The 27,013-nt window shown below is 38.9% G+C and overlaps 1 protein-coding gene across 7 annotated transcripts in view; it reads left to right on the plus strand.

Moving 5' to 3' along the window:
- PPP2R5C (protein phosphatase 2 regulatory subunit B'gamma) overlaps nt 1-27,013 on the plus strand; it is a 103,826-nt gene that overhangs the window by 16,891 nt on the left and 59,922 nt on the right. For 2 of the 7 annotated variants that reach the window (XM_089522551.1, XM_089522553.1), the window contains exon 1: nt 17,352-17,489. The exons of the other annotated variants lie outside the window; for them this stretch is intronic. In XM_089522551.1, coding sequence (XP_089378677.1) covers nt 17,396-17,489 — 94 coding nt within the window. In that variant the 5' untranslated portion in view covers nt 17,352-17,395. Of the gene's footprint in view, nt 1-17,351; nt 17,490-27,013 lie in introns of those variants that run through there. 7 annotated transcript variants of the gene reach the window in all.

A 27,013-nucleotide genomic window follows, 5' to 3' on the forward strand; every position in this document is an offset into this window, starting at 1 on the left:
CAGTCCCACTCCCAGCACATGCAGCTAACAGATGCCCTCTCTATTGTTGCCTCAGGGCACTATCAGAAAATTACATTCCAAAACACATGGGATAGTGTTGTGCTGCCCTAATGCCTGAAAACAAATTAACTGAGAGCTACTTTGGGTGTCACTCTACAGTTATTTTCTTCAGGGAGGTACTTGATACAGAACCAAGTTTACTGCAGCACTCAATGCGACAGTTAAGCTTTTATAATATGTTCAGGCTGTTCAATAATTTTAGGAGCCAGCATGGCGTAATGGTTTGAGCATTGGACTATGACCCTGGAGGCCAGGATTGAATTCCCGCTTGGACATGAAGCCCACTGGGAGATCTTGGGTAGGTCATATGCTCTCAGCCTCAGGGGAAGGCAACGGCAAACTTCTTCTGAACAAATCTTACCAAGAAAACCCCATGATAGGTTCGCCTCAGGGTCACTTTAAGTCAGAAACAACTTGAAGACACACAACATACACACAGAATAATTTTAGAGGGTATGGATTGGATCTTGAAGATTCTGAGTGTTCATGTTTCACAGCCAATAAGCAGCTTCCAGTAGGTCTTTCACTACTTTAAGAGGCATTGATTCTTAAATTAGTTTTAAGAGATGGTGCAGATTCAGCAGTGAGTATTTTGCCATTGTGGTAAACAGGTATGGAGTAAGCTCGGTTTAAAATTCTTGGAAAATTATGAAGCTGTGGGAAGAATAATTCCCCTTTTTGGACAGTGTGGGAAGAGATGTGATGAAGAAAATAGATGCAGTATATATTCATGTATAAGTCTAGAACTTTAGTAAAAAAAAAAAAAGACCCCAAAAACCTCAGTCAACTTATCCACAGGTCAGTGTAAGTACTGTGCCTTACCTCTTATAAAAAAGAAACCATCCCTTGGTGAAAGCCAAGAGTGTAATCTATCCTGGAAGCCCTGACTTTCCTCTACTCTCTCAACCATCCAGCCTTTAGGTTGAGCACAAACAGTGGTGCTTGCTGGAATTTTGTACGTTCTTTGGCATTGTTTTCCTTTGCCCCGTTCTTTACATCCTTTGTTACATGCCCTTAAGTTTTACCCTTGGCATATCCATGGGCCATATCAAAACCCATTATTTTGACCCCAAAACCTGCCCTCAACTTATACATGAGGTCGACTTATAGTCGAGTATATACGGTACATAAACAATATTTATTAAACCTAAATTGAAACTTGGACTGCTACTTTATCAACATAAAAATGCACCATTAATAACTTAGCATGTGCCATACTTATTTAAGTATTTAGTAGCTACCTTTAAGGGTAAAATCCCTCCCAAAATAAAAAAAAAGGCCTACACAAATGTTAGTTCAATAAGTTTAATAAGTTGCCCTCAAAAAGTATAATTTTTTAATTCAGGATTATGAATGAGCCCTATACAAGGGACGTAAAATACTGCACTCTTTTCTTTAAACATTTATCTTTTTGCCATTGCTGCTTGAGAAGGGGAGAAATCAAAAATAGCTATCATAATTTGTTAGTAAACAAAAGAAAGTGTACTTCGTTAACTGAAACAGTTTGTATACAGTACTAATCTTAAAGTCTAACAAAATATTTACAAATCAGATTAAATTTTAAGATTCTATAGCATACACAGGATAATCATTTTCCTGTGCTATAGACTGTCCTACATAAAACTGTTTACAAATCATATTTTGAGTATGTAACACCTTGTCTGAAATGGCATTTCACTCATAACAAAAAGCAGAGGTCATTTTTAGCATTCCCCAGAATGTCTAATTTTGTATTAGAACAACAAAAAAGTCCCTCTTCCTTTTCTTTTTATTGTTGGATTTAATATTTCTAAGTGCTGCAAGATCACGCTACCTTTTCCTTCACCTGGACTGAATTTGACCATCCAGACTGGTCACTAGTGCTGAACTTGGTTTTATTGGAGGGTATGAAGCTGACTCTAAATCCTGTTAAAACAGCATGGTATTGGTTTGACTGTTGGACTAGGATTCCAGGAGTCCCAGGTTCATATCCCTGCTCAGCCGTGGAAAACCGCTGGGCACGTCACACTCTCTCAGCCTCAAAGGACAGCAATGCTACAGCTTGGGTTTTAGACTATTTGAAAAACTGTATCTCCTTATATGAGCCTTGTTGAACTCTAAGATCTGTGGGGGGAGGCTTTCTCTCTGCCCTACCCACCATCATAGGCATGCCTGGTGAGAACCCAAGAAAGAGCTTTCCCAGTGGCTACTTCCAAGTTGTGGAACTCCCTTCCTTGGGGGGTTCAGTTGGCCTCTCCCTGTTGTTTTTATTCCACCAGCAGATAAAAACCTTTTTATTTAAGTAGGTCTTTGGTTTGTAATATATTGTGGAAAACAGAGCTTTTAATGGGGGTGTTTTCTATTTTATCATATCTTGTATGTGTTTTCAAACTGCTTTTAACTTGCATTTTAAACTTTTTTTTTAAGAGTAGATGTCTAGTTGAATTGTGTTGTAACTTTTGTATCAAGAGCTGCCTAGTTGTTTGGTGTTTTTTCAAAAGGTTCCTTGGAACCTACTGGAAGAAACATAACAACAAATCAGAGGGGTCACTACACAGTAGTAACTGTGATATATGCAAATACTCATGGTGATGTTTAACTGCAGCAACGGTGAATGAGGGAAAGTTGTGTCTGGGATGAATGAGTGCATTTTCTTATAGCACCACAGTCTATTTTTACAAAGGTAGATGGTTCAGATTTGCCACTGTAAACGTAACCAGTCTTTTTGGAGAATACTGTGCTCACATGTAGAACTTTAAATATGCGACTTGATTGTCTGGGCTTGATTTAGGTATTAGCAAGTAGGTGTTTTATGTGCTTTTTGCTGGTTATCAAAAGTTACCATACCTCAAAGCTTGTAATTAACTAAGTTGTGAGAAGTGACTGGCTGTGACTGTATTATAGAACTCACTGGGATTAGTAATTTCATGCATAGATTTTGGTTTCCTAAAGCTGTGTGCTTTCCCTGTTATCCATGCTTGATGAGATGTTTGAAACATGTAAATACTGTTTGCACTGTGAGAACATTTAAATGTGATGGGCAAACTTCTTTACCCTGCATATCTACCTGTCCATAATCTGACCCTTGCCATGCAGTTGAACATATGTTTGATTGACCCTTCCTTGCCTACCAGGATGGACTATTTGTTACTATAACACTCCTTATGTTGTTGTTTTTAAAGAAAGTCACAAATTCCACAGATTCTCAAGTTTGTGTGTAATTTACATTTAAATATTAAATGAAAATGTGGCACAACTCACATTTGTATCATTTTGAGAACAGAATTGTTCAGATTAAAACCCGCTGTAGTCAGTTATGTTCGATCCCCTTTTCTCCCCCTCACTTACATACACCTATGAATTGGATTTTAATTGTATATTGTAATTAATGTAATGTGGTTTTAATTTTATGTTTTAATAATTTTACTATGTACACCGCTTTGATCACTGCGGAAAAGCGGTATAGAAATAAATTTTATTATTATTTTATTATTATTTTATTATTAAATGTGAAATCTATGTGAGGGAAGTTACTTAAAATGTGTTTTATTTTATTTCTAATAATAAAAGCTTTTATGGATGTGATTTTTGTCTTGAATATACCAAGTGAGCTGAAACATGGAGTTTTGGAACCGTTCGTTGTTTTTTGTTAACTGTGGGTATAGTCACCTTCAACCTATAGTGACGCTATGAATGAGAGACCTCCAAGTCACCCTGTCTTCAAAGCTGGTCTCAAGTCGTGCTTACTCGAGACCATGGCTTCCTTGACTGAGTCTACCCATCTGCATTGCAGTCTATCTCTTTTCCTACTGGCTTCCACCTTGCCAAGCATTATTGTCTTTTCTAGTAAGTCATGACTTTTCATTATAATATCCAGAATACAATAGTCATTTTGGCTTCCAGGGAAAGTTCACACCTGATTAGCTCTAGGGCCCATTTATTTGTGGTTTTTTTGTTTGTTGGTTGGTTGGTTTGTGTTTTTTTGTTTTTGTTTTTGTTTTTTTGCAGTTCAGGGTATCCACATAACTCTCTTCCTTCACCACATCTCAAATGAGTTGATTCTCTTTCCATCAGCCATCTCCACTGGACACCTTTCACAACCATAAATGAAAATTGGAAATACAGTACAATGGTACAGGCAATCCTGATATTGGGATTTGGGACCGTACTACACTAGTATCTGGAAGTTGGGACTGTTACTTTTTTATATTACAACACCCAGAATCAGATATTTTAGGGAGTAGTAATAAAAAAGTAACCAAACCTGATTTACCTGTCCATACCTGTATAATCAAATCCTATATTTGTTTCATCTTTGTGATACGGTTAGGAAGTCTGATCCACAAATAAGATTGTAAGCCTGAGGGCATGGAACCGTCCAATTAAAAAGATTGTATGTACAGCACTGTGTAAATTTACAGCACTTTATAAATAAAGGTTAATAATAATAATAATAATAATAATAATAATACAGTCGACCCTTCTTATACACAGATTTTTTTATACATGGATTCAAGCATCCCCGGTTTGAAAAAGTTAAAAAAAAGTATAAATTTCAAATATCAAAGCTTGATTTTCCATTTTTTATAAGGGACACCATTTTGCTATGTCATTATATTCAATGGAATTTGAGCATCCACAGATTTTGTTACCCACAGGGGATCTTGGAACCAAACCCCAGCGTATAACAAGGGTCTACTGTAGTTTAACATGCTATATTTTCTGTGCCTAACGAAGTACAGTAATTTCATTCAAATATTTCAATGTAGCCATCTGGTATCTTGGATGGCTGCTTTCATGTTCTCAAAATAGTTAAAAGAAGAAATGTGTGCATCATTGTGTGGCTTGATCAAACTACTGCTTAATAATTGTGAATATCAGAAAGTTGAGTGTGTGCCACCTAGTGGGTGTAACATTCGGTCTTGATCTGCAACTTTAAGTTAAAGCACATTTTTCCAAGAGTAGGTAGTGGTTGTTTATGATGGGGAAGTTGCTTTTCTTTGTGGAGAACCTAGATTAGATTAACAGGTAAAAACTAGTTTTTACTGGGGAAAAGGGATTGGCTATATAACACATGTCTTGTGAAGATGAACATAAGAACAGAGGAGCAGGTGCAGTCCATTAACATCCGAAGCTATCACCCTGTATAGTACGAATATATCCATTGGAATATATCCAGTACTTTTCTCAGAAGAAAGTAATAGTTTTGTGATGTAATCAATATTATCTTACAGAATGCTGTCTGGCCATGTGGATCTAGGCTAGTAGTCTCCATCTGTTTGTACTTCTTTAGTGCTTAATGCAGAGTTCACATGGATCTTTTTGATTGTTAATTGCATTATGTTGAGTTTTAACTTTTACGGTGGAAACATATTAGCTCACATAATTTCTTTGGAGGAGATGCAGGTTGCGTCTCCTTCATCCGGAATTCCAGAAACCAAAACTTTTTACATGCTTGTCTGAGATAGTGACACCTTTGTTTCTGATGGTTCAATGTACACAAACTTGTACATTTCACTTGAACCACATTTAGGCTGTGTGTATGATCCTGTCATTTAAAGGTATAATTTTAATTTTGCTAGTTGTTCATATCACAACTATTACCATTACAGTCAGTGATATATGGGAATTACCATTTGTGAGTCATGTCAGTCCAAAAAAACATTGCTAAGGATTCTGGGTGTGGTATGGGAGGAGGTCACTGAGGGGGGGGGGGCATGAATTACTGCACCGGGTGACACCAGTGTTGGTGCCACAACAATGTACAAGATTCCCTAGCACTGAGCCAGAGCAGTTAAAGTGATCTCAAACTGGGTTATTTCTACAGTGTATTTTAGACAATAATCATGCTTAATTATATACACAGATGGGTATTTTATTGTTCCTTTTGTTAAATCTTTGGATGTATAAACTCTTGCTTATCTAGAAATCATGCAGGTATCAGCCAAAAGGTCCTTACCCGACTATTGCCTACTCCTGATTTAGAGAACTAATTAAATTTTAGGAGAAAATAATTGTCTCTTAAAGAACATATATCACTTTTGGGCTCTAAAACAGCTGTCACAGCTTTCATGTCCCATTCAGTTTTTTTCATAGTTCTGTCTTGCCCTTTTGAATTCAGAATTTGGAAAATGGATGCATCTTTCATAGAGATCTCTAACAAGGTAGGCAGTCATTAATAAGTTAAGAGTTGGGACCCATGGATGTAAGAGCTTCTGTTGATTTTTGGCCTTTAGGCTCTGCAAGTATAGGATAACCACAGTGCTGAACAGTTCTTTGGTGTGTTTCAATTACAATAGCTGCATGTGACCTTTAAACTAGAATCATATTCCATGAAATGTATAAAATTAAAAGTTTAAGAGGCTTTGGGAATGATTTTTTTTTCAGTTTCATTTCCTTCTTTAGATACAGCTAATTTATATTGTATGACTTTGAAAACTGCTCTGATAGGCTTTTACTTTGTTTAAAAGTGAGACCAGGCAGTGTGAATGTTCCTTAAATGTCAAAAATAGTTTACCCAATTCACATCTCTGGAGACTCAGTGAAATTTAGTTTAAAAAGTGTCTTCCTGAAAATATAAGCTTTACCTTTGCCATGGTTTTCTTCTCTCTGTCAAATGAATACAAGTGAAATTATTGTTTCTATAAATACTTCCATTTTTGAGAAGAGATCTTGGCCAGCGGAAGGCAGACGTTGCCAAATTTAATCTATAACATTATTTCTGCCTTCCTTTATGAAGTTTGTTTGTATGTGAGTGTGAGAGCAAGTGAGCATATGAAATCTGATTGATAAGATTGTATTCAGGAAGCTTGAAGTGCATTTATATGAGCCTTTCTGCATGGATTTGAATAGACTTGCCAGTTCTGCAAGCCACACCTAACCCTATGCTACTTTTCTACAAGCCTGTGCTTGAATTTTAACAGATTGCAATATATGTGGGATGTGACTATTTACACCGGGATGAAAAAAATACATATAATGTAGAATGTCTATATTCTACCTTTTTGACTCATGGGGACTCCCAAGGCATCTGACATGGCAAACATTAATATTTATTTGGGGTTTTTTATATTGTATAAAACATCAAGAAAAAACATATTAGGAAAACATTAGGAGGAGCATACATTCAGCCAGTGTGCAAGTCAAAGCCATTCCAAAATAATCTAATATTTCATTAAGTGTTTAAATGGTAAAGGGGAAACAACCAATTGAAACCCTGACCCAGCCAAAAATTCTGCTGCCATGACTGAGAAGATCCTCTCATGTGTATCCGTCAACTGTATTTCCTCGAAATAACCTACACAGGTGGGTGATGTCACATAAGAGAAGACTGTTATTTAAATTAAAAGTACATGCCTATTTCTAGTAGGAAGAAAGAGCCTGTGTGCAGAGGTTTCACATATCCCTGTGTAAATGATGTATCCATGTATCATTCTAAGCATTTATATGCTTTCACTCAATGTAGTTAGCAGACAGTTTTACTGCAGAGTACAAATGTAGGGTTACTGAAAATGAGTGAAGTTTCATGGTTCACATAGTCCATGGTTCACTGATAGTCCAGTTGGCACTCCATATCCATGGATTCTGCATCCACAGATACAACCAGCCATGGTTCAAAAATATTCACAATTCTCCCCACCCACCCACCCCCAAAAACACTTTATGTAAGGGACACCATTTTACTATGCTATAGTATATAATGGGACCTGAGCATCCGTGGATTTTGATATTCACAGGGGGTCCTGGAATCAAACTGTGGCAGATACCAAGGGCCTGGTGTACGCTGTTAATTCCCATATATTCACTGCTCTACTCCCCATGTCCCAAAAAGTATGATCAAAATTGTAGTCTAAGAGCATTTCCTTCATTAATGGGAAGAATATTCTCTATAAACCAATTCTGTATAAACCAAATTCATAAGTACAGGAAGAGTATCAAAACGTTGGAGCAGATTCAGAGTGGGGTGACAGGGATGATAGAATGGATAGCAAGAAGTAAGGAGAACAAAATAGATGAGGATAGGTTGAGGGAAGTGTGGCTGTGAGATAACTGTACTCTTTAAGTATCTAAAGAGCTGGGCAGAAAGGAGGCTACAGGTTTGTTCTCGGCTGCCTCAGAGGATAGGATGAGGGTACATTTCAATACAAGAGGGTAGATTTCAACTGAACATTAGAAGGAATAGCTTGATGGTAAGAGTGGTTTGGCAATGGAATTATTTAACTAGAGAGGTGATGGAGTCTCCTTCCTGGACAGCTACCTTCTGGAGATGCTCTAGTTGGAGTTCCTGCATTTAGCAGGGAGTCGGACTAAATGGACTATAGGGCCCCTTCCAACTCTGTGATTCTGTGTCATCATCTCCCACCACCATCGGTAATTCTTACGACACTCTCTGGGTAGATTTCATGAAAGTGCCTGAAGCATTTTTGTCGCCTGTTCCTGAACTCCATTCCTATTTAGTCTTGGTTACTGCAGAGCATCAATTTTGTAGTCATTTGCTTCCTTACCTTAATTGAAAACCTTTATCCACACACTTAATTTCTCTTTATATTAAACTTCTCATTATGTAAGGGCTTTCCATTGCTAGCCGCAATTTGTGTATATAGGCCCCACCATTTAGGCATTGTCTTAATAGCATCTCTAATATGGTTAACTAGGCTTGCTAGTTCATTATCTCTGCTGTGACTCAGCATCTTTAGGTACCATAATAATTTAATAAACATTTCCTGTCTCAAGAAAACAGACTCCCTCCCAAACTGTGTTTAATCCTTTTTCATTTGAGACTCTACTTTTTTAGAATTTAACCAAAGATGTATTTACTTCATACTACTGTAATAAAAGGAGAGAAAATGTGTGTGGCCCAGGCAATCTAAACTTGTTGGTCACAGGGAGAGGCAAGGAAATATGTAGGCACTGAAATACTGTATGCGCCAACCCTTAGAAATCTTACTCATCTACCCATTTCATCAGACCTTGGTTCTGCACCCCAAAGAAACACTGAAAAAAGGCAATAGCAGCGGCAAAGGCGCCCTTTCCCCCAGCAGCTTTCTGCTACTCCCTTTTTCACTGGGAAAAGGCCAGATCAGGGTTGCAGCATGTGGTTGCTGCAGCCCCAATCCAATGCACAAAGCATGATGCTGTCTGTTTACTAAGTTGTTTATAGAAAACAGATAATGGCTTCCTAAAAACATAACATTCAATTGGAATTAAGATGACATTCTATTGCTAATGGACACCTAAAGATTTAACATTCTATAGGAATTATTCTTTTTGGTTTGTGTAATATTGTTGTGAATACTATCCAGTTCTTAGAGTTTAATGAGAATGCAAATTCAGGATAACACAGATGGCCTCTGAATGGGCAGTTACAGATTATGGAACGGCCTGCTGGAGGAGATCCGTCACATTACCATCTTAGACAGATCTCTTCCGGCAGGCCTTTCCTGAATAGAAAACCTGGCCACTAGTTTTTAACTTGTAAGCTGCCTCGATTGTCATTGACAAAGAGGTGGTATATAAATAAAGTTTTATTATTTTATCTTTATTATCATTTCAATCATGTCTTCTGTTATAAGGCCTAGATTTGTTTAAAAGGTGAGATTTTGCACAAGCTGCTCCAGCTTCTGGATTCACTGTTTCTGTAACAGAGCTGAAAAATAACTGTTTCTTTTCCTATTCAAACTGTTCATTACAATTATCTAAATACAGCGGACCCATATCCTTTGGGGTTTGGTTCCAGGACCCCATGTGGATAGCAAAATCCGTGGATGCTCAAGTCCCATTAAATACAATGGCATTGCAAAGTGGTGTCCGTTATATAAAATGGCAAAATCAAGGTTTGCTATTTGGAATTTACTTTTTAAAAAATATTTTCAAGCCATAGATGCTTGAATCCGTGGATAAAAATCCATGGATAAGAAGGGCCGATTGTATGTGTAAGTAGCTGAATATTGAGCTTCATTTCTTGTTTCCTAATATATTTTGGTTTTAGAAATGAATGTATGTTTCAAGAAGTGAAATAGGTTTGGCAGGTTTCTATAACTGTCTGTAAACTGAAAATACCTGAAAGGGCAGTTTTTATAATATATATATAAATAGTACTACTGGGAGGGCTTGTTTGTTTTTTGAAAAACCAATTAAATCTTGATCTAATTTAATCTCAGTTAGAGTAGACCCACTGAAGGAATAGGACTTACTACGTCAACATGTGTAAATCCTGTTGATAAAATAATAAATAATAAATAAAAATTTTATTTATATACCACCCTTCCAACGATCAGGGCGGTGAACAACATAATAACATAATAATACAAATACATAATAAAACACATATACATATACACATCTTAAAACCAAATTTAAAACCTAAACAGCCAACCCTCTTGCCGATAAAAGAGGGAGGAAGGCCAACCAAGGCTTCATTCGGGGAATGCAGCTCGAAATAAGAAGGTCTTGCTTAGATTAGCAATTGGAGTTAGCTGTAAAAGTTGGTTATTTTCAATGGGAGGAACCAGTCTGCGATCCCTGGAGAGCTCTGCTCTGGTCACACACTGTCACAGACTGAGTCTAGAGCCAGTGTCATGTAAGGGTTTGAGTGCTGGACTAGGCTTGGGAGATGGGTTCAAACCCCTTCACATGATCTTTGGCAGATCACACACACTCAACCTTAGATGAAGACAATGGCAAACCTCTTCTGAAAAAATCTTACCAAGAAGTCCCTAGGGTCACCACAAATTGGAGTTGACTTGAAGCCACCAAATAACAACAGAAGAGATTAAGCCCAGAAAGACAGAGACAGAATGTCTTGATTGCAACTAATAGAACTTAGTGAGATTCTCTGGTAGTTACTCCTCTAGGATCTACTTGACTTTAGGAAGTTTCAGTTTAACAACAGAATAATAACTGAAAAAGATCCACATCATGATCTCTGAACCACTTACTTACTTAGGAAGGAAATAGCTGTGCTTGATGGATCTCAGTGATCTTTTAGCAATCAAGAGATGAAGGCCCCTAAGAACAAAACAAAATTCCAAATCCAGCTATAATTTCATCATATTGTTGTGTAAATTTTGAGATCTCCAGAATTCATTAGGGAGAGGCAAGCATTTAAAGCTTGGCAGACATCTCCTCAGAGGCTCACACTAACCTCTCATAATAAATACCCTGTGCTTTGGAGAATAGGGTTCCACTGTGGTACTGCCTTCCTTTCCCCATTTTCCATGGGAGTACAGCTCTGTCCATGGTTAATAGCAAACCTAACAAATTATGTATTTAAAGAAGAGTATTTTCTGTTCTAATCTAAATCTAATAATTAGGTGTAGGTTGTATGGGTTCTTAGAAGATTAGAAGCCTCCATATCTGGGTTATAATTAGCACAGATGAGATGCCTATGCACTATGAAAGTGGACAGAAATGTACTACATGAATGATATTTGGTGTAGTTAACTATACTTGCCTGATTTGCAGTCATGCTTACTTTTTCAACAATAACTAAATATGATCTTGTAGTGTGTGTGATTCATGGCTAGTCACATTAAGGGAGGTTTTAAACTGGCTGAGGCCTTCTTTCTCATTGGTTTCTCTGTGACCCTTTTAAATAGAGGAACTAAGTAATTTCCCTATTGGAATGGAATTATCATTCAGATTGCTCAGATGCAAAGAAAGAGTGTATCGTCCAGTATCTAACTCCATCTGTAGTCAACCCAAGTAGTTTAGAAATGTATTCGCTGGAAAAAAATGGAAATAGTCTCTGTGTACATGCCTTAAAAAGGGATTTGTTACTCATGAAAATTGTGTCCTCTCTGCTGTTAACTACAAGATGCTGTTAACTACAAGATTTAAATGCAGCCTTCTTGTTCAGAAGAAATGTAGTAATCCGTGGGATCCCAAATACATGGGATAAGCAAAAGTGGATGTGATGATAAATTATGTTATGTTATATTGGATTGGTATTTTGTCATTTTTGAACAAGCTACTTGAGTTCTAGTATTTGGAGAGATTCATGGTTCTCTCCACTCCTTGTATCCTTTATGATTTGATAAATGTTAATTATCCTCCCATAATACCTTCAATTTACTCTTTTCGTGAACTTAAAAAAAACACAGATCAGCAGAGAAGGTGATTTAGCACTGTTCATTGTAGCTCTGATGTGCATCTTATAGGTGGTGTACTTGAATTCTGCAGATAAGAAGGGCAGTTGGTATAATGTTTGTAAAATGTTCCAAATTACACTTTCTTAAATTACTAACAATGTGATCTTAGATTTCCTGTACTAGTGCTGGCAAGGGCTATATCAGAGCTTCACAAATTGTAGTACTCAACACATGAAATGCCAATGTTTTTGTGGCATTTATGTTATCACAGCAGACAAATGTACCAACATAAGCATTTAGGACCAACTTGTATATACAGTCATACAGATCTTTTAAAGAACTTTCCTGGAATGATAAGAATGAATTGTAATAATAATAATAATAATAATAATAATAATAATAGGTTTTATTTATATACCGCCCAATCACTGGGAATCCTAGCGGTTTACAATAGAGGGGATAACAGACAGTTCCCTGCCCACAGGCTTACAATCTAAAAGACACGACACAAAAGGAGAAGGGAATGGTGAGGGAGGGAGGGAATAAGGTCCAGCATTCTTCTCTCCCTCTGAGGCCTGGACCAAGGCAGATGGACTGGAGGGAGGGCTCTTCTTCTTCAGGCTAGCCCCTGATGGAACTGGGCCAGCCTTCTCTCTCCCTCAGAGGCCGAAAGATGACAGTTGGGGAGGGAGGAGCCTCTTTCTTCAGGCTAGCCCCTGATGGTACTGGGCCAGCCTTTATTATTATTATTTATTATTTTATTATTTATTATTTATTATTTTTATTGAATTGTTTTTAACGAATTCTGTATAGTTTGCTGCTGTGTTGTTATGTTGTTATGTAGTTGTTGTTCACCGCCCTGATTTTTAGAAGGGCGGTATACAAATAAAATGTTATTTATTTATTATTATTCTCTCTCCCTCAGAGGCCGAAGGATGACAGTTGGGGAGGGAGGAGCCTCTTTCTTCAGGCTAGCCCCTGATGGTACTGGGCCAGCCTTCTCTCTCCCTCAGAGGCTGAAGGATGACAGTTGGGGAGGGAGGAGCCTCTATCTTCAGGCTAGCCCCTGATGGTACTGGGCCAGCCTTCTCTCTCCCTCAGAGGCCGAAGGATGACAGTTGGGGAGGGAGGAGCCTCTTTCTTCAGGCCAGCCACCTTTGAAACTACATTTTGCATTTATTGCCTGACTGTTGATTATGCTTTGTTTAAGCTGTCATTCTGAACAGAGGCAAATAGATCCAACTGGAAAGGGGAACCAATTTGAGGAGCTCCTATATGTTAACTCCGCATTCAAATAAAGCTTGTTCTCTTTATACCGTACATGTTGGGGTTTTTTGCTTACACCAAGATCTCCTTTGTTGTTCAGAAGAAAGCATAGGATTATCAATTTATGTTTTTCTTGGTTTTATTTCCCCAGAATAATCAACAAATCTTTGCCAGCTTCATAAACTGTGGCTTGTTTGCTCCTCCCTCCATTCTCCCTCTCCTTCCATGCTAACTAGTGGCTTGCATTGTTTGTTGTGTGTGTATGTGCTTTCAAGTTGCTTGCCCCTTAGGGCAATCCTATTAATTTCATAGGGTTTTCTTAGGCATTTGTATCACACCTCTCCTCCAGTGAGCTCAAGACAGCATACATGGTTCTTGTCCCCATTTTATCTTTGCAACAACTCTTTGAGGTAGATTGGGCTTAGAGTGACTAGCCTAAATCACCAAGTGAATTTTATGGCTCAGTCAGAACTTTAATCTCCAGAATCCCAGCACTAACCATTATATCACACTAGTTCTCAAGCCTAATTTAAATCACAGGTCACCCTGTTATGTCCAGTTTTATTAGCTTTGCCTTATACTGATTTATTATACTGGTTAGTTGCCCAATGTTAAGTCAGAGTCTTCTGGTCTGGACATGATGGGGTATTTTGATTTAATGCAAACCAGGAACGAAACACCAAAGCAAGTAAAGGAAGAGGCTCCCAACTTCATCTGGGCTGCTGTATTGTTGTACACAAGATGGAAAATAATCTGTATCTTGCAGAATTGGGGAAGGATTGGGTTGTTCATTACAGAAAGATCTAATTGAAAGGATCTTGTTGGCTTAGGCATCTGAAAAGTTGTTGGTGGTACCTAAAAAATTATGTAGCTTGGATTAAGAGTTTTTCCCAGATGCACAACCAGATTCAAGATGACAGTGGAATTTATCAAACCATAATGGACCTACTGCTGAAATGAACTTTGTATAAGTGTATGGAACTGCAGACCATGGAACTGGCCTACCTACCCTAAAGACACCAAATGCTGTCTGATATGGAAGCTAAGCAGGTCAGCCCTGGTTAGTACTTGGATGGGGAGACCACCAGTGAATACCAAGTGCTATATTTCAGAGGAAGGAACTGGCAAAACCATCTGAGTATTTCATGCATAAAGGTGCAACTGTACTAGAGAAATAATGCAGTTTGTCACCACTCTACATGTTGTAGCTCCATCTTGGGGATTCCTGGGATTTGTAGTTTTACAAAGGTCTGTAGCCTGCTCTGTCAAAGAGTGCCTCACAAAACTACAAATCCCAATGGAGCCATGGCAGTTAAAGTGATGTCAAATTGCATTATTTCTACAGTGTAGATGCACTTTTTTTAGAAAAAATAAGACATTTATGGGGTTGCCATAAGTCAGTAGGCAACATGAAGACACATACACATGTTTGCTGGGAGATCAGCTTCTGAAGCTATTTTAGCAAAAGCCATTGTGGGGCTAGAGCTGCATCTCATCTCTCCTGTCTGGTGTTCAGGTTGCATCTCCAAAAAAGACATAGGCGCCTTACAGACGGGCCTAAGCGGCGCCGTCGTTGCGCCAGGAATACGCGTGAGGGGCGGCGCTTCCGGGTTGCCGGAAGGAGTGCGATTTCTGCATTCCTTTTTTGCAGAGCGGAGGAGTCGCGCGGTTTGGCTGCTGCGGCTCCTCCGCGCTGCAACCGGCAGCGGCCCAAGACCGCCCCTTTTGGGCGGTCTGTAACGGGCCATAGTCACCTTTCACTAATGCTTTTATTTGCTTTGATAGCACCAATTACTAAGCCTGCCCAGCACATTGGCATCGTAATATTGCTGGTGGCAGATACAGTATAATATATTAGAATTATGTTCCTAACAAAAATTTCACACATTTTACCACCAGTCATAGCTACTGATAAATGTTGTTATGTGAAACATGTTTTGTAATTATGTGTCTTTAGTGTTTGCAGTCATACATCACAGTTTTAATGTATGAAGAAGCCTTAAAACTTAGATTCTGATCCAAATGTCTTATAAAAGAATTTTAATTTAATATTGGTTGAAAGGGGGGAGATCACTGAATGAATTAAGACAAATTTAGGTATGATTTCTTACCTTTGTGGGCTTGGCAACCCTCAGGGAAGTTCACAGGTAGTTATGTGTATGTGCCTTCAGTTTGCCTGTGGACATATGGTAACCCCAAGATTTTGATAGGATTCTCTTAGGCAAGGAATACTCACAGGTGATTTTGCCAGTTCCTTTCTCTGAATTGCAGCCTACATCATCTGGTATTCCTTGGCAGTCTCTTATCCAAGTACTAACCAACACTGACCATGCTTAGCTTCCAAGATCAGGCAGCACCTAGTGCCTTTAGAGTAGTTAGTAAATGAATGCAATAGACTCTGCTACTCTCTTCCCCAGTGAATAGTATCAAGTGATAAAATGCTGAAGGTATTGTATTTTACTATAGCCATCATGATTACAGAAATTTGTCAAGGTATTGATGACAAGGGCATTCTAAATTCTGGAGAATAAAATACTATTATTATGCATATTACAGGAGCCAGTGTGGGATAGTGGTTTGAGTGTTTGAATCCCCACTCAGCCATGGAAACCCACCTTAGGTAAGTCACACTTTTTGAACCTCAGAGGAAGACAAGGGCAAATGTCCGCTGCGCAAATCTTGTCAAGAAAACTCCATGACAGGTTCATCATAGGATTGTCAAAATTTGGAAATGACTTGCAGGCACAAAACAACAACAGCAATACAGGACCATCCCAACTTGGATTCTGATTACCTGCTCAGGCTAACACTTGTGACTCACATTTGGTGTGAATCTTATAATAGGGAGGATAAGAAATTGTTTTGGATCCTGGATCAAAGGTTCTAGAATGGTGATAAGAACATTTGTTGTAGTTTAAAAACACATCTGTAAATAAATGCATCTGAGGAAATAGAATTATGTCTAGGAAAGCTCATGCTGCCAATTTCTTTTAGTTAGTCTCAAAGGTGGTAAAAGAACGCTCGACGTACTGATTTTACAGACAAACATGGCTATATCTTTGACATCTGTAAATAACTTTAATATACCCCATGCATTCATTCCTTTGAAGAAAGGGTGTGTTTGTGGTAGAGAGGATACGTGTGTATGTGTGTATGTATGCATGGGCAGAGTGGGAGAGTTAAAAGGTTTTATTTGTGCTGGGCATGGCACAAAGCAAACAACAGCATGTGCACAAGGTTTGCACATTTGGCATGACTGCAAAACAGGAATCAGTACTTCCATCAAATACTACCAACACAAAAAAGGAGCAAGTGAATCTGTTTGGTCCAAGACGCACTGCAGAAATAATCCAGTTTGAGACTCCTTTAAGTGCCCTGACTCCGTGCTAGGGAATCCTGGGAATTGTAGTTTATTGTGGCCCCAGAGCTCTCTGACACAGAAGGCTAAATCTCTTCCAAAACTACAGTTCGCAGGATTCCCTAGCATTGAGCCAGGTCAGTTGAAGCTGTCTCAGACCGGATTATTTCTGCAGTGTGTTTTGGACCTTTGCAGATCTTTGTTCTTAAACTTACTATCTTTGGAAATTCCTGCGCTCTCAAAAAAAAATCCTATTGCTCCAATGAAACTAATATGTGAAAGTTAAATTATCTTTTTTGCCACAATAGGCTTGTTTACTCTGGAGGTTTGGGGGCTTGTATTTTCAAACAGGGCCCTGGGCATTCATTTACTAATGATGAATGAAGGGTGCAAGAGAGCTGGCAAATGTATACGCTTAATAGACAGTGACAGCCACACAGAGAGCTCTTTTCATTTGCAGCTTTTTAGAGTCATTTTAAGTTGGCACGGCCAGCCAATCAGCTCCTTCCTTGCTGCTGACATCACTGACTAGCCAGTTCCCTCCAGCTGCAGAGAGAGCTTCAGTTTCTCTTTTTTTAAAACTAAAATGGAGGCTGGTTTCTTGCCTTAAGGAGGAGTACATTGCTCTCCTGCTGAAGCCTAGATGTTGACATGTAATAAAACTGGCAGCAGGATGGTTGTGGACGCAGCCAACTCAAACGGGCCATTCCAGCCTGTGGCCCTTCTGCACATCCGAGGTGAGCTATTTTGTGTTTGAATGAATTGTTTTGCCTCTGTGGTGGTGGCTGGCTCATAGCAAGCCTATTGTGATCTGGAAAGCAGGAAGTCCTTTGTAGCAGGATCCATTTTTGTTCTGGAGCAGATTTATTGAAAGTTGCAAGACCTAGGCAACAGAGTTGCTATTAAATGTTAAAAGATTATGAATCAGAGGGGTTGCTTGCATCCTTAATATGGCTTTTGCCGCTTTCAGCCCTATTCCTCTCCTCTCCCCCCCCCCTCACTTTCAAGCTGTGCTGATGTCAAAAGGATGTGAAGTCACTACCCTGAAAGCTGTTTTTTGTGTAGGGTGAAAGGAAAGGGAGGCAGGGCACTTAAGTTGCATTGCAGTTATTTCAGAAAATTGTAGTTCTTTTCAACATAAGTAAACAATTATATGCAGAAAAATGATTTTTATTTTTATTACTACTATTATTATTATTATTTTTGCACATACATGCCTCTATAGTTGCAGTGTAGGCTGTAACCAGAAAGGAAACTAACTGTAGGATGCTTTCTATTGCTTTATCAAAGATGCTTACTGTATAAAGCATCTGCGGAAGCAAGCCTTTTGAAAGATTGTGACACAGATTAAAGCAATGCCAAAATATATATGTGTGTGTGTGTATCTGCATATTGCACATATCTGTATATTTACATTCATAACAGTTGTAAAAGGCATGAATACATATTTTGGAATTTTAAAAGCCTGTATGGAATGTTAAATGCCTAACAAATACTACATTTTTTCATACTGGTTTCCTATTTGCTAGATAGCAAATATTTGTGATATTAATTGATGTGAGCCTCTAAAACAGCATTCCTCAATCTTTTTACCCAGGGGGGACCCTTGAATTAATTTTCGGGTCTCAGGAAATCCCTCGATAAAAAGTATTATCTCTGTAGCTGGGGAAAAAAGTGTGGGTTTTTTTAACCACAATCTCTCAGAGAACCCCTGCTGACCTCCCAGAGAACCCTTGGGTTGAGAAACCCTACCCTAAAGCGGTCAGATGCTGTCAGAGAAGCTGATTGTCTAGCTCTCTTTGAACCTGTCATTCTAATGCACTTATAATATTGTTCATTGATGGTTTCCTGATTTCTTTTCCTCCTAGTTTTAGTAGCAAAATAATTCAGTTATAAACTGGCATCTTCCCTCATTTTCTTTGTGTTGTTCTTGGTGTATTCTGAACTAATTGGTGGAATGAAGTTCTAAAGGCAGTTGGATTTAAGTTTTATTACTGTGTATATGTCCAGAATAATTTTGGCAAGGAGTGCTTTTTCTTATTTGTACATTGATATAAAATTATATATAACCAGAATAAAGAACGTAAAGGTAGTTGATATTTCTTGCATTTTAGTCTTCAGGATTTAATTTTCTTATTGTATTTACATGAAAATGTCTGTTTTTGTTTTTTTGTTGATTGTATTTAATGAGTATTTTTATATGGAAACTACAAGAATAACTTTTAATAATTAATGGCATGTTCAAAACATGCAGTTAAAGTGAAATGTTGCTGTTTCTTCTAATTGGTTTTTAGAGTGCTTCACTATACTGCAAAACAGTAAAACCATAATATTTTGCCCCGAGATGGCATATTGTGATTTTCAGTAATAGACTAAATATCTACATCCACATGGCACTTAACTTCATCTACCCAATTAGATTATTTAATAAATAAAATAAGCCAAAACAGTTTGATTAAAGTTGAGCCTTCTGAACAGTCTGACTTGTCAGACTAGTCACTTCTGTGTCATTTTTTTCTTTACACGATGCACATAGAACGCCAACTTTTTACACATTTCTTTTGAAATAGATTTTTACATGTATTTTGTTTAATTCAGTGTTAATGACGACTAAAGCACGTCACTACAGTTGATGCTGCCATTCCATGAGTGCCTCTTGCATACCAGTCATATCTGCGTAGATGAATATTTTTAAATTCAAATCTTACTATTCACAATATGATGCCCCGATTATTGTTAGCTGCTACAGATGTTTTGGGGTTACCCAGAATACCAAAATCTGAAATATTCCAGAATCCAAAATTGTCCACATGGGTAGCTAAGATAATGACATCATTGCTTTCTGATGGTTCAGTGTACAGAAATTTTGTTTCATGCACAACGTTACTAAAAATATTATGAATTAAATTACCTTCAGGGTATGTTTATAAGGTGGGTGTGAGACATAAATGAATTTCATGTTTAGAGTTAGGTCCCATATATATGCAAATATTACAAAATCCAAAATACTTCTGGTCCCAATCATAAGGGAGACTCCACCTGTATCTATATTTTAGTGAAGACTAATCACAGACTATCATCGTTTGGTAAGCAGATCTTTGCTCCTCTCTCCTTCTGCCTATGTACTTAAATACCCTAAAATGGCCCTCCAGAGCAGATTTGTGGGGCATACGCATTGTGAGGGGAAGATTAACCCTATTCGGTGGTCTCAAGTGTTATATTGTAAGTGAGACTATTTAAAAATTGTTTTTCTGCAGTGTTTGTTTCAATAAGACGAAGGCATGTATGAGTACTATGCCCCCTATCTTGCTACATTTAGTTCTGTGGTGAGAGTTTTAAAAAGTATATAGTAATTGCTGCTGGGGAGCAGGGGGAGCTTTGCTTTTTGGAATTATATACAAGTTGTGGTTAGTTGAATCCATAAATACTAAATCTGTGGATATGGAGGGCCAATTATACTAGTTGCTGTAAATGTGGCATGATGGTTTGGATAGGTTTATCGATTCACTTGGTGACTGTTATTTACTCATATACAGCTTTCAGTGCACTGTTAGAATTACTAATATTACTACTAATAAGTGCTGAATGTGTTCAGAGAACTTCACACTACCTTGTGGTAATCCTTATAATGACCCTGTAAAATTAGTCAGTAAAATGAAACTGTATCAGATGGTGGAAGGATACTGAGGCTGTATCTACACTGCAGAATTAATGCAGTTTGACACTGCTTTAACTGCCATTGCTCAGTGCTATGGAATATTTGGGATTTGTAGTTTTGTAAATATTTACCTTCTCTCTCTAAGAGCTCCGGTGCCGCCACAAACTACAAATTCCAAATTTCCATAAGATGGAGCCCTGACAGTCAAAGTGTGGCGGTAGTCTGAGACAAGAGTCATTTCACTGTTCTCCAAGTCCACAGCAGATCATTGCTGGAGGTTTTGCCAATCTTAGCAAGTGTATTAAATCAGCTTTTAATGCGTAGCAAACCATAATGTGCTTGCTCCCTTCCTGATCCATCCATATGTATCCACACGGTGCCATTGTGCTGGCCTCAAAGGATAGTAGCCCTGCACAAAAGTGGCAAATCAGGGCAAGTAGGTAAGCTATTTGGGGGCATTTTGTTAAGGCTAGATCATATTAGACCAGACTCCACACAGAAACACCATTTCAACAGTTTCTGTGTTGTGTTCGAGAAACCACGTGTCCTGATTTTCGATCTTCTGAACAGTATTCCCAAGCTTACTCCACTCTGTCTCAAACAACAGGTTGTGACTTGCCATTTTGTTGATGAAACAAAGTACTGTAGTAGAATTTTTCAGACATGTATACTACCTGTTCGCAGTGTTACTAAATATCCAAGGTCTGAAAAGACCCATCACACCCTTTAATGGCTTAAGGTGGCTTTTCTGGTGAGTGTAGTATATTGTGTATTTTGGCTTGGGGAGATCACCACAGGCCAATAGATCTATTTGTGTCCTTTAAAAGACAAGCCTTGCTAACTTTGTGAACATCCTTTTGTTGATCATTGTTTTTCAGGTTTGTTTGTTTGTTTGTTTAAAAGCATGGTAGTGCTTTTTTTCTTCTTCTCTCAGCTTTCTTTGGAAAGATGGTGAGATAAAGCTCTCCTTTTACCTGAATTATTGACTAGCTAGATTAGGATATAGCCTTTATGTATATATAGATTAATTCAATTAGTAAACTTTTATTTGAACTACAAGCTACTTGTGTTGATTTTGGAGTCAGTCTCAGTTCTTAGAGAAGCATAGTTAGACAAGAGCACATTTCTGCTGCTCTGCTAATTTAAAGCTAGACTGTAACAGGCTTGGTTTTAACATTTTTAATACAGTAGAGTCTCAATTATCCGACGTAAACTGGCAGTCCCATAGGTTGGATAGTCGAAATAGTTGGATAATCCGGAGGGTCATAGGAAAAGCCTAGCGATCACTATGAAAAGCCTTGAATCACTATGAAAAGCCTTGAATCACTATGTAAAGCCTTCCAATCACTATGAAAATACAAATTGTAAAAAAAACCACTGAACAACAACATTTTCATGTACCTGGTGGGGGTGGTGCTTGGGGCTGCTGCCGCCTCCGCACCTGTGGCCTGGTGGGGGTGGCGCTCAGGGCTGCTGCCACCTCCGCACCAGCGGCCTGGTGGGGGTGGCGCTCGGAGCCGCTGCCGCCTCCGCACCTGTAGCCTGGTGGGGGTGGCGCTCGGGGCCGCTGCCGCCTCCGCACCTGTGGCCTGGTGGGGGTGGCACTCGGGGCTGCTGCCGCCTCCGCACCAGCGGCCTGGTGGGGGTGGCACTCGGGGCCGCTGCCGCCTCCGTGCCTGCGGCCTGGTGGGGGTGGCGCTCAGGGCTGCAGCCACCTCTGCGTCTGCGGCCTGGTGGGGGTGGCACTCGGAAGGTCGGATTAACGAGACTCTACTGTGTTTCAATATTTTCGTTTCTTTACTAAAGAAGACTGAAGCCTTAGGAAACTTACATTACTCTACAATTTACATGGCTGACTGGGGATTCGAACCCTAGTTTCCAGGCTCGTAGTCCAACCCCCAAACCCCTACTCCACACTGTCTCAGACAAAAGATACTAGATATAAAATGAGATGCCTGAATCTATTACCTGAAACATTCATTCTTACCTGTTATAAACTTTTATTTTTCTGTCATGCTGTTTTCAAGTGTCCAGTTGACAGCAATGATGCTTCTGTTTGATATTTGAACGAAAGGGCTGTGCGCAGTTCATGCCCTGAAGTACTGTCTTTGCAAACAATCTGCCATTATGATTTTAATATTGCTCACCCCATACATTTAAATTTGCCTAAAAGTAAGAGTTACTTCATTCTTTTTCCTTCTCTTTTCTGAGTAGACAGGAGTAGTACTGTCATATTACTATTTACCTGCACATATCCTATTAATTGCATATATCCCCAGTAGTTTGTGTTTGAGAAAAACTTTGAGAATTGGATAGCCATGAAGTCTGGGATAAATGTAGTTCTGTTATAGAATTCTGGTGACTCATTACCACCATCACCACCCCACTTTTGGCTCATGTTTTGATCATTTTAATTGTTACAGTATATTCCTGAATATCAGAGTGAGGAACTGTCAGGGGCTGAAAGGGTAGTTACTAAATCAGCACTCCATTTTCAGGCCTTTTGAAAAACAAGAAATAGACATACGATTTTGATGGTTATAAACGTAAGATTTTGATGCTGTATGCCTTCAGATCATTTGCAGTTTATGGTGACTCTAAGGTGAACTATCATTTTATTTATTCTTTTTAAAGGGGGGAGAGGGAAGTTTTTGTATATATTGTATTGTATTTTATTATTGTTAGCTGCCCCAATTGACCTCAAAGGGGCGGGATATAAATAAAAATTTTATTTATTATTTATTTATTATCATGAGGCTTTCTTAGCAAGATTTATTCAGAATGGTTTTGCCTTTGCCTGCATTCAGAGGGTGAGAGAGTGTGACTTTCCCAAGTTCACCCAATGGGTTTCCATGGCTGAGCAGGGACCAAAACTGTATTCTGCCCAGTGCTCAAACCACTACACCATGCTGGCTGTAGGAATATACAGACCATAAAAAGGTGACTAAGAGCTTGAGAATGCCCTCAGTTATAATGAAATTGTCAATAACACCTCCTTAAAGGCCATTTGAGGGGAAAAATAATTATCTCTTCCCCCAAAAATGGTAGGTTTGTGTTTGAGAAACACACTTTGGGGGGCACATAATGCCCATTGGCCACAGTTTCTCCACCCATGATGTTTCCCCTACTGTAATGTACATAGTGTAATGAAAAAAAGATCAAATTTTACAAATGTAAAATTTGCAGAACTTTTGAAACCTATATATTGGGGGGGGGGGTGAAAAAGCATTTTAGCATCTTGTGTGGTTTGAAAGCCACCTTGTTAATTTAGGAATATAAAATTTATTATTTATAATTTGGTTTTGATTTAAATTTTTATGCTTGACATATTAGAAGAACAATTTGCTTGGGCATTAGTTACAAATTTACTCAGTAAGCTTACTGTGTTTTTAAATGGTTGTAAAGCCACCTTGAATCCCATGCTGGGAGATATAAACTAAATAAATAATTACATAAATGTAAATTGAATTTTCTTTTTAAATTTTAAAATTTCCTGAACTGTGAGATACCACTTTGCCAGGTTATTAACATGGAAAAAATAATAAAAAAAGAAGAAACTATCAACATTAATGAAACAGAGAAGATTATTTTAATTTCCTTTAGTTATCCAAGTATCAAGCAGATACAAAACACTTATTTCCATAAAAACGACTCAGGAAAGGAATCCAAGACAAAAGAATTACAGTAATCAGATACTGTGCATTGTCTTATGCTTGTTATAAAGTTTAAGGGGAGTAAACATATGAACATCATATCTTAAACATTTTATTCACCTTTTTCAAAAGAAAATATTCCATAATCCATTTTTTTCTAGTTTTTCCATGAAAAAAAGTTTTTTCCTTATTTTGGGGGGGGGGCATTTAGAATTCTAGGCTTATAGTGCAGAAAATAGTTTGGAGGAAACCACAGAGGAAGGGAAGAAGGGGTAAAAGGAGGAAGACTATGCTATAATTTCTGTTATGGCTCCCATAATATTAGGAAGTGGGGATTAAATGATTGTGCCAAAAACATAACAGGAAAAAGAGAGCTTTGAGAAATACATTCAGCTTTTTATATCAATGGAACCTTTATCCATGGCTTGAAAATATTCATATATATAGCAAAAGCAAAATGCCATTGTATTTAATGGGACTTGAGCATCCATGGATTTTGGTATCTGCAGGGGATCATGGAACCAAACCACAATGGATACCAAAGGGCCACTGTAATTTGAAAAAAGTAGAAGTGGTTTCACAAAGTAAGGTGTTCTAGAAAGCAGCTTCAGCCTAAAGAGCAGCAAGGCAGAAATATTGATTGTGTCAGAACGGTGTATAAAGAGACACAACAAATCAAAACATGGAGGATTTTATGTTTGGTACAAACAGCTTTTGCAGGATCCATGAATGGACAAGTAGCCATTGTACAAGTCTCAGCATATCCAGAAGTAGCCATGTTGGCCATATGGCAAAGTACAATAACGTCTAAAATACACAAAACAGTGATACCTTTATGGGGCCATCCAAAATGCATAAAATATATGTTGCAAGCTTTCAAAGCTCATCAGGCCAGGGTGTGGCCCTCACATTCAGGGGCCCTCACAATCACTGAGGTTAGGGGCACAGGCACCCTATGAAAGTGGGGAAACCGCAAATAAAAAAACACCTTTTTTAACCTGAAAGAACACCTCTCTAGGAATTTCTAGGTCCTCCGTTGTAACTCTGTGGTGAACATCAGCTGGATGTTTATAGAGTCATGCTGGAGGACCTACAATGCATAGAGAAGTATTTTTCTAGGAATCTCTTGGGATACCAGCATGACTCTATTGTCAGGGTCCCCTAGAGTCATGCTGGAGGACCTAAAGATTCCTAAAGAGAACATATTATTCAAATCCATGGATAATCAAATACCCATGGTATTCGTGTTTTATATAATTGTTTTTATCTATTTTTATGAGATTTTTGCAATAGTTTTTTAGTCTGTAAACCGTTTTGATCTATGGAAAAACGGTATACAAATAAAATTATTGTTGTTGTCGTTGTTGTTACAAAAGTCTAAGCCACAAATGTGGAGGACTGTCTGTCATACAGGAGAAAAAAATTGGCAGTGTTAGTCATGGGCCTGCATTTTGTCAAGATGTTGTGGGGGTATCTGAATATGTCGGGATATGTATGTACGCCCGGCCACTCTTCCCTCTGGCTATGTGGTACTGAGAGACAAAGCATTTTAAAGTCCAGGAAATTTAAATTCTATTAACAAAACAAAAAGGTACTTTCTACGAGATCCAGAATGTCTCAGTCCTTTGTGAAACATTGTGAAACAGGACTGTACCATCAGAACATTAAGAAAAGTAAGTGAATTTGACAGCCGGAAGGAGTTGGATAGAGGTGAAGGGACAGATGTGAAACAACAGAAGACTGCAGTCTCCAAGGCAAGAGACAAAACAGGGAGTTAAACAGAGGTCTTACAATGCTCTGTAGTATTGTAGTGGGCGAAAAGACATGATTTTGTGGTGGATGGTATAGGTAACAAAGGAGCCAGAATCGTGCCTGATGTGTGGGAGGAGAGGTTGATGATGTCAGAGAATTGGAGAAAAGGATTTGGGAGAGCGTATGAAAGGTTTGGTTTTGGATATGACAAAGCATTGAAGTGGAAATATTGGAGAGGCATTTAGAGAAGCAGAATTGGATGAAAGGAGAAGGTTCTGGGATAGAGAAAACACTGAGTAGTAATCAAAATGAGCATAGTATTGAAAATAATGGTATGTGACAGCATATATATAGAGAGAGAGAGAGCAGCAGAGTGCCATTCTTACACATCTCATGCTGATATTATGTATCACAAATGTAGGATATATTTTACAACTACTCAAGATCGTGATAAATGTTCATATCATTACATCTACATATATCACATGAGTACTTTTGCTGATGGGCATCATTCCAAATATATAATGTTACTAGTTTGAGTTGTGGACCACTGTTCTGGTTTGATCATTCTTTGCTGCCTCATGTGTTTCTTGTATTACAACTAGGGACTATAACATAATACCTAAGACTTGCCATGTCATGTGAGCATTCTGTGTAACGTGAGAGAGAATCACATTATGGCAGCATGCAACAGACTCATAAAACACAATGGTCATAATCTTAGGCGGGTTACACACCGCCATGAAAGTATGCGCAGAGCGCGTACTAGGGTTAGGGAGGTGCGGTGCTTCCGCACCTCCCTAACCCTAATATGCACTCTGTGAGTAAAAAATGACGGCGGCCGTTCCAGACGGCCGCCGCCATGAGGACGTCATGGCCGTGCCACCTCTACACGGGGCGGCGCGGACGTGATGTCCTCGCTCCGCGCCAGGGCGCCCTTAGCGCGAACCAGGAAGGAGCTCCGTTTCGGAGCTCCTTCCTGGTTTGCAGCGCCGCTTTGCTTCGCTGGGCGCAGCCTTCAGACGGCTGCGCCCAGCGAAGCAAGGGAGAAAGGGGCCAAGCAGCCCCTTTCTCCCCCTCCCCACCGCCGCGGGGTGTCCTTGGGGCTTGAAGCCCCAAGAACACCCCTTTTCAGGCTGCGGGGAAGCGGCGTTTTGCCGCTTCCCCGCAGCCTGGAAAGCAGCGGATCAGGGCCTCA

This window comes from Sceloporus occidentalis, unplaced genomic scaffold, assembly GCF_023333645.1.
Source record: "Sceloporus occidentalis isolate IW3139 unplaced genomic scaffold, rSceOcc1.0.p SCAF_4, whole genome shotgun sequence".
NCBI classification, from domain to species: Eukaryota; Metazoa; Chordata; class Lepidosauria; order Squamata; family Phrynosomatidae; genus Sceloporus; species Sceloporus occidentalis.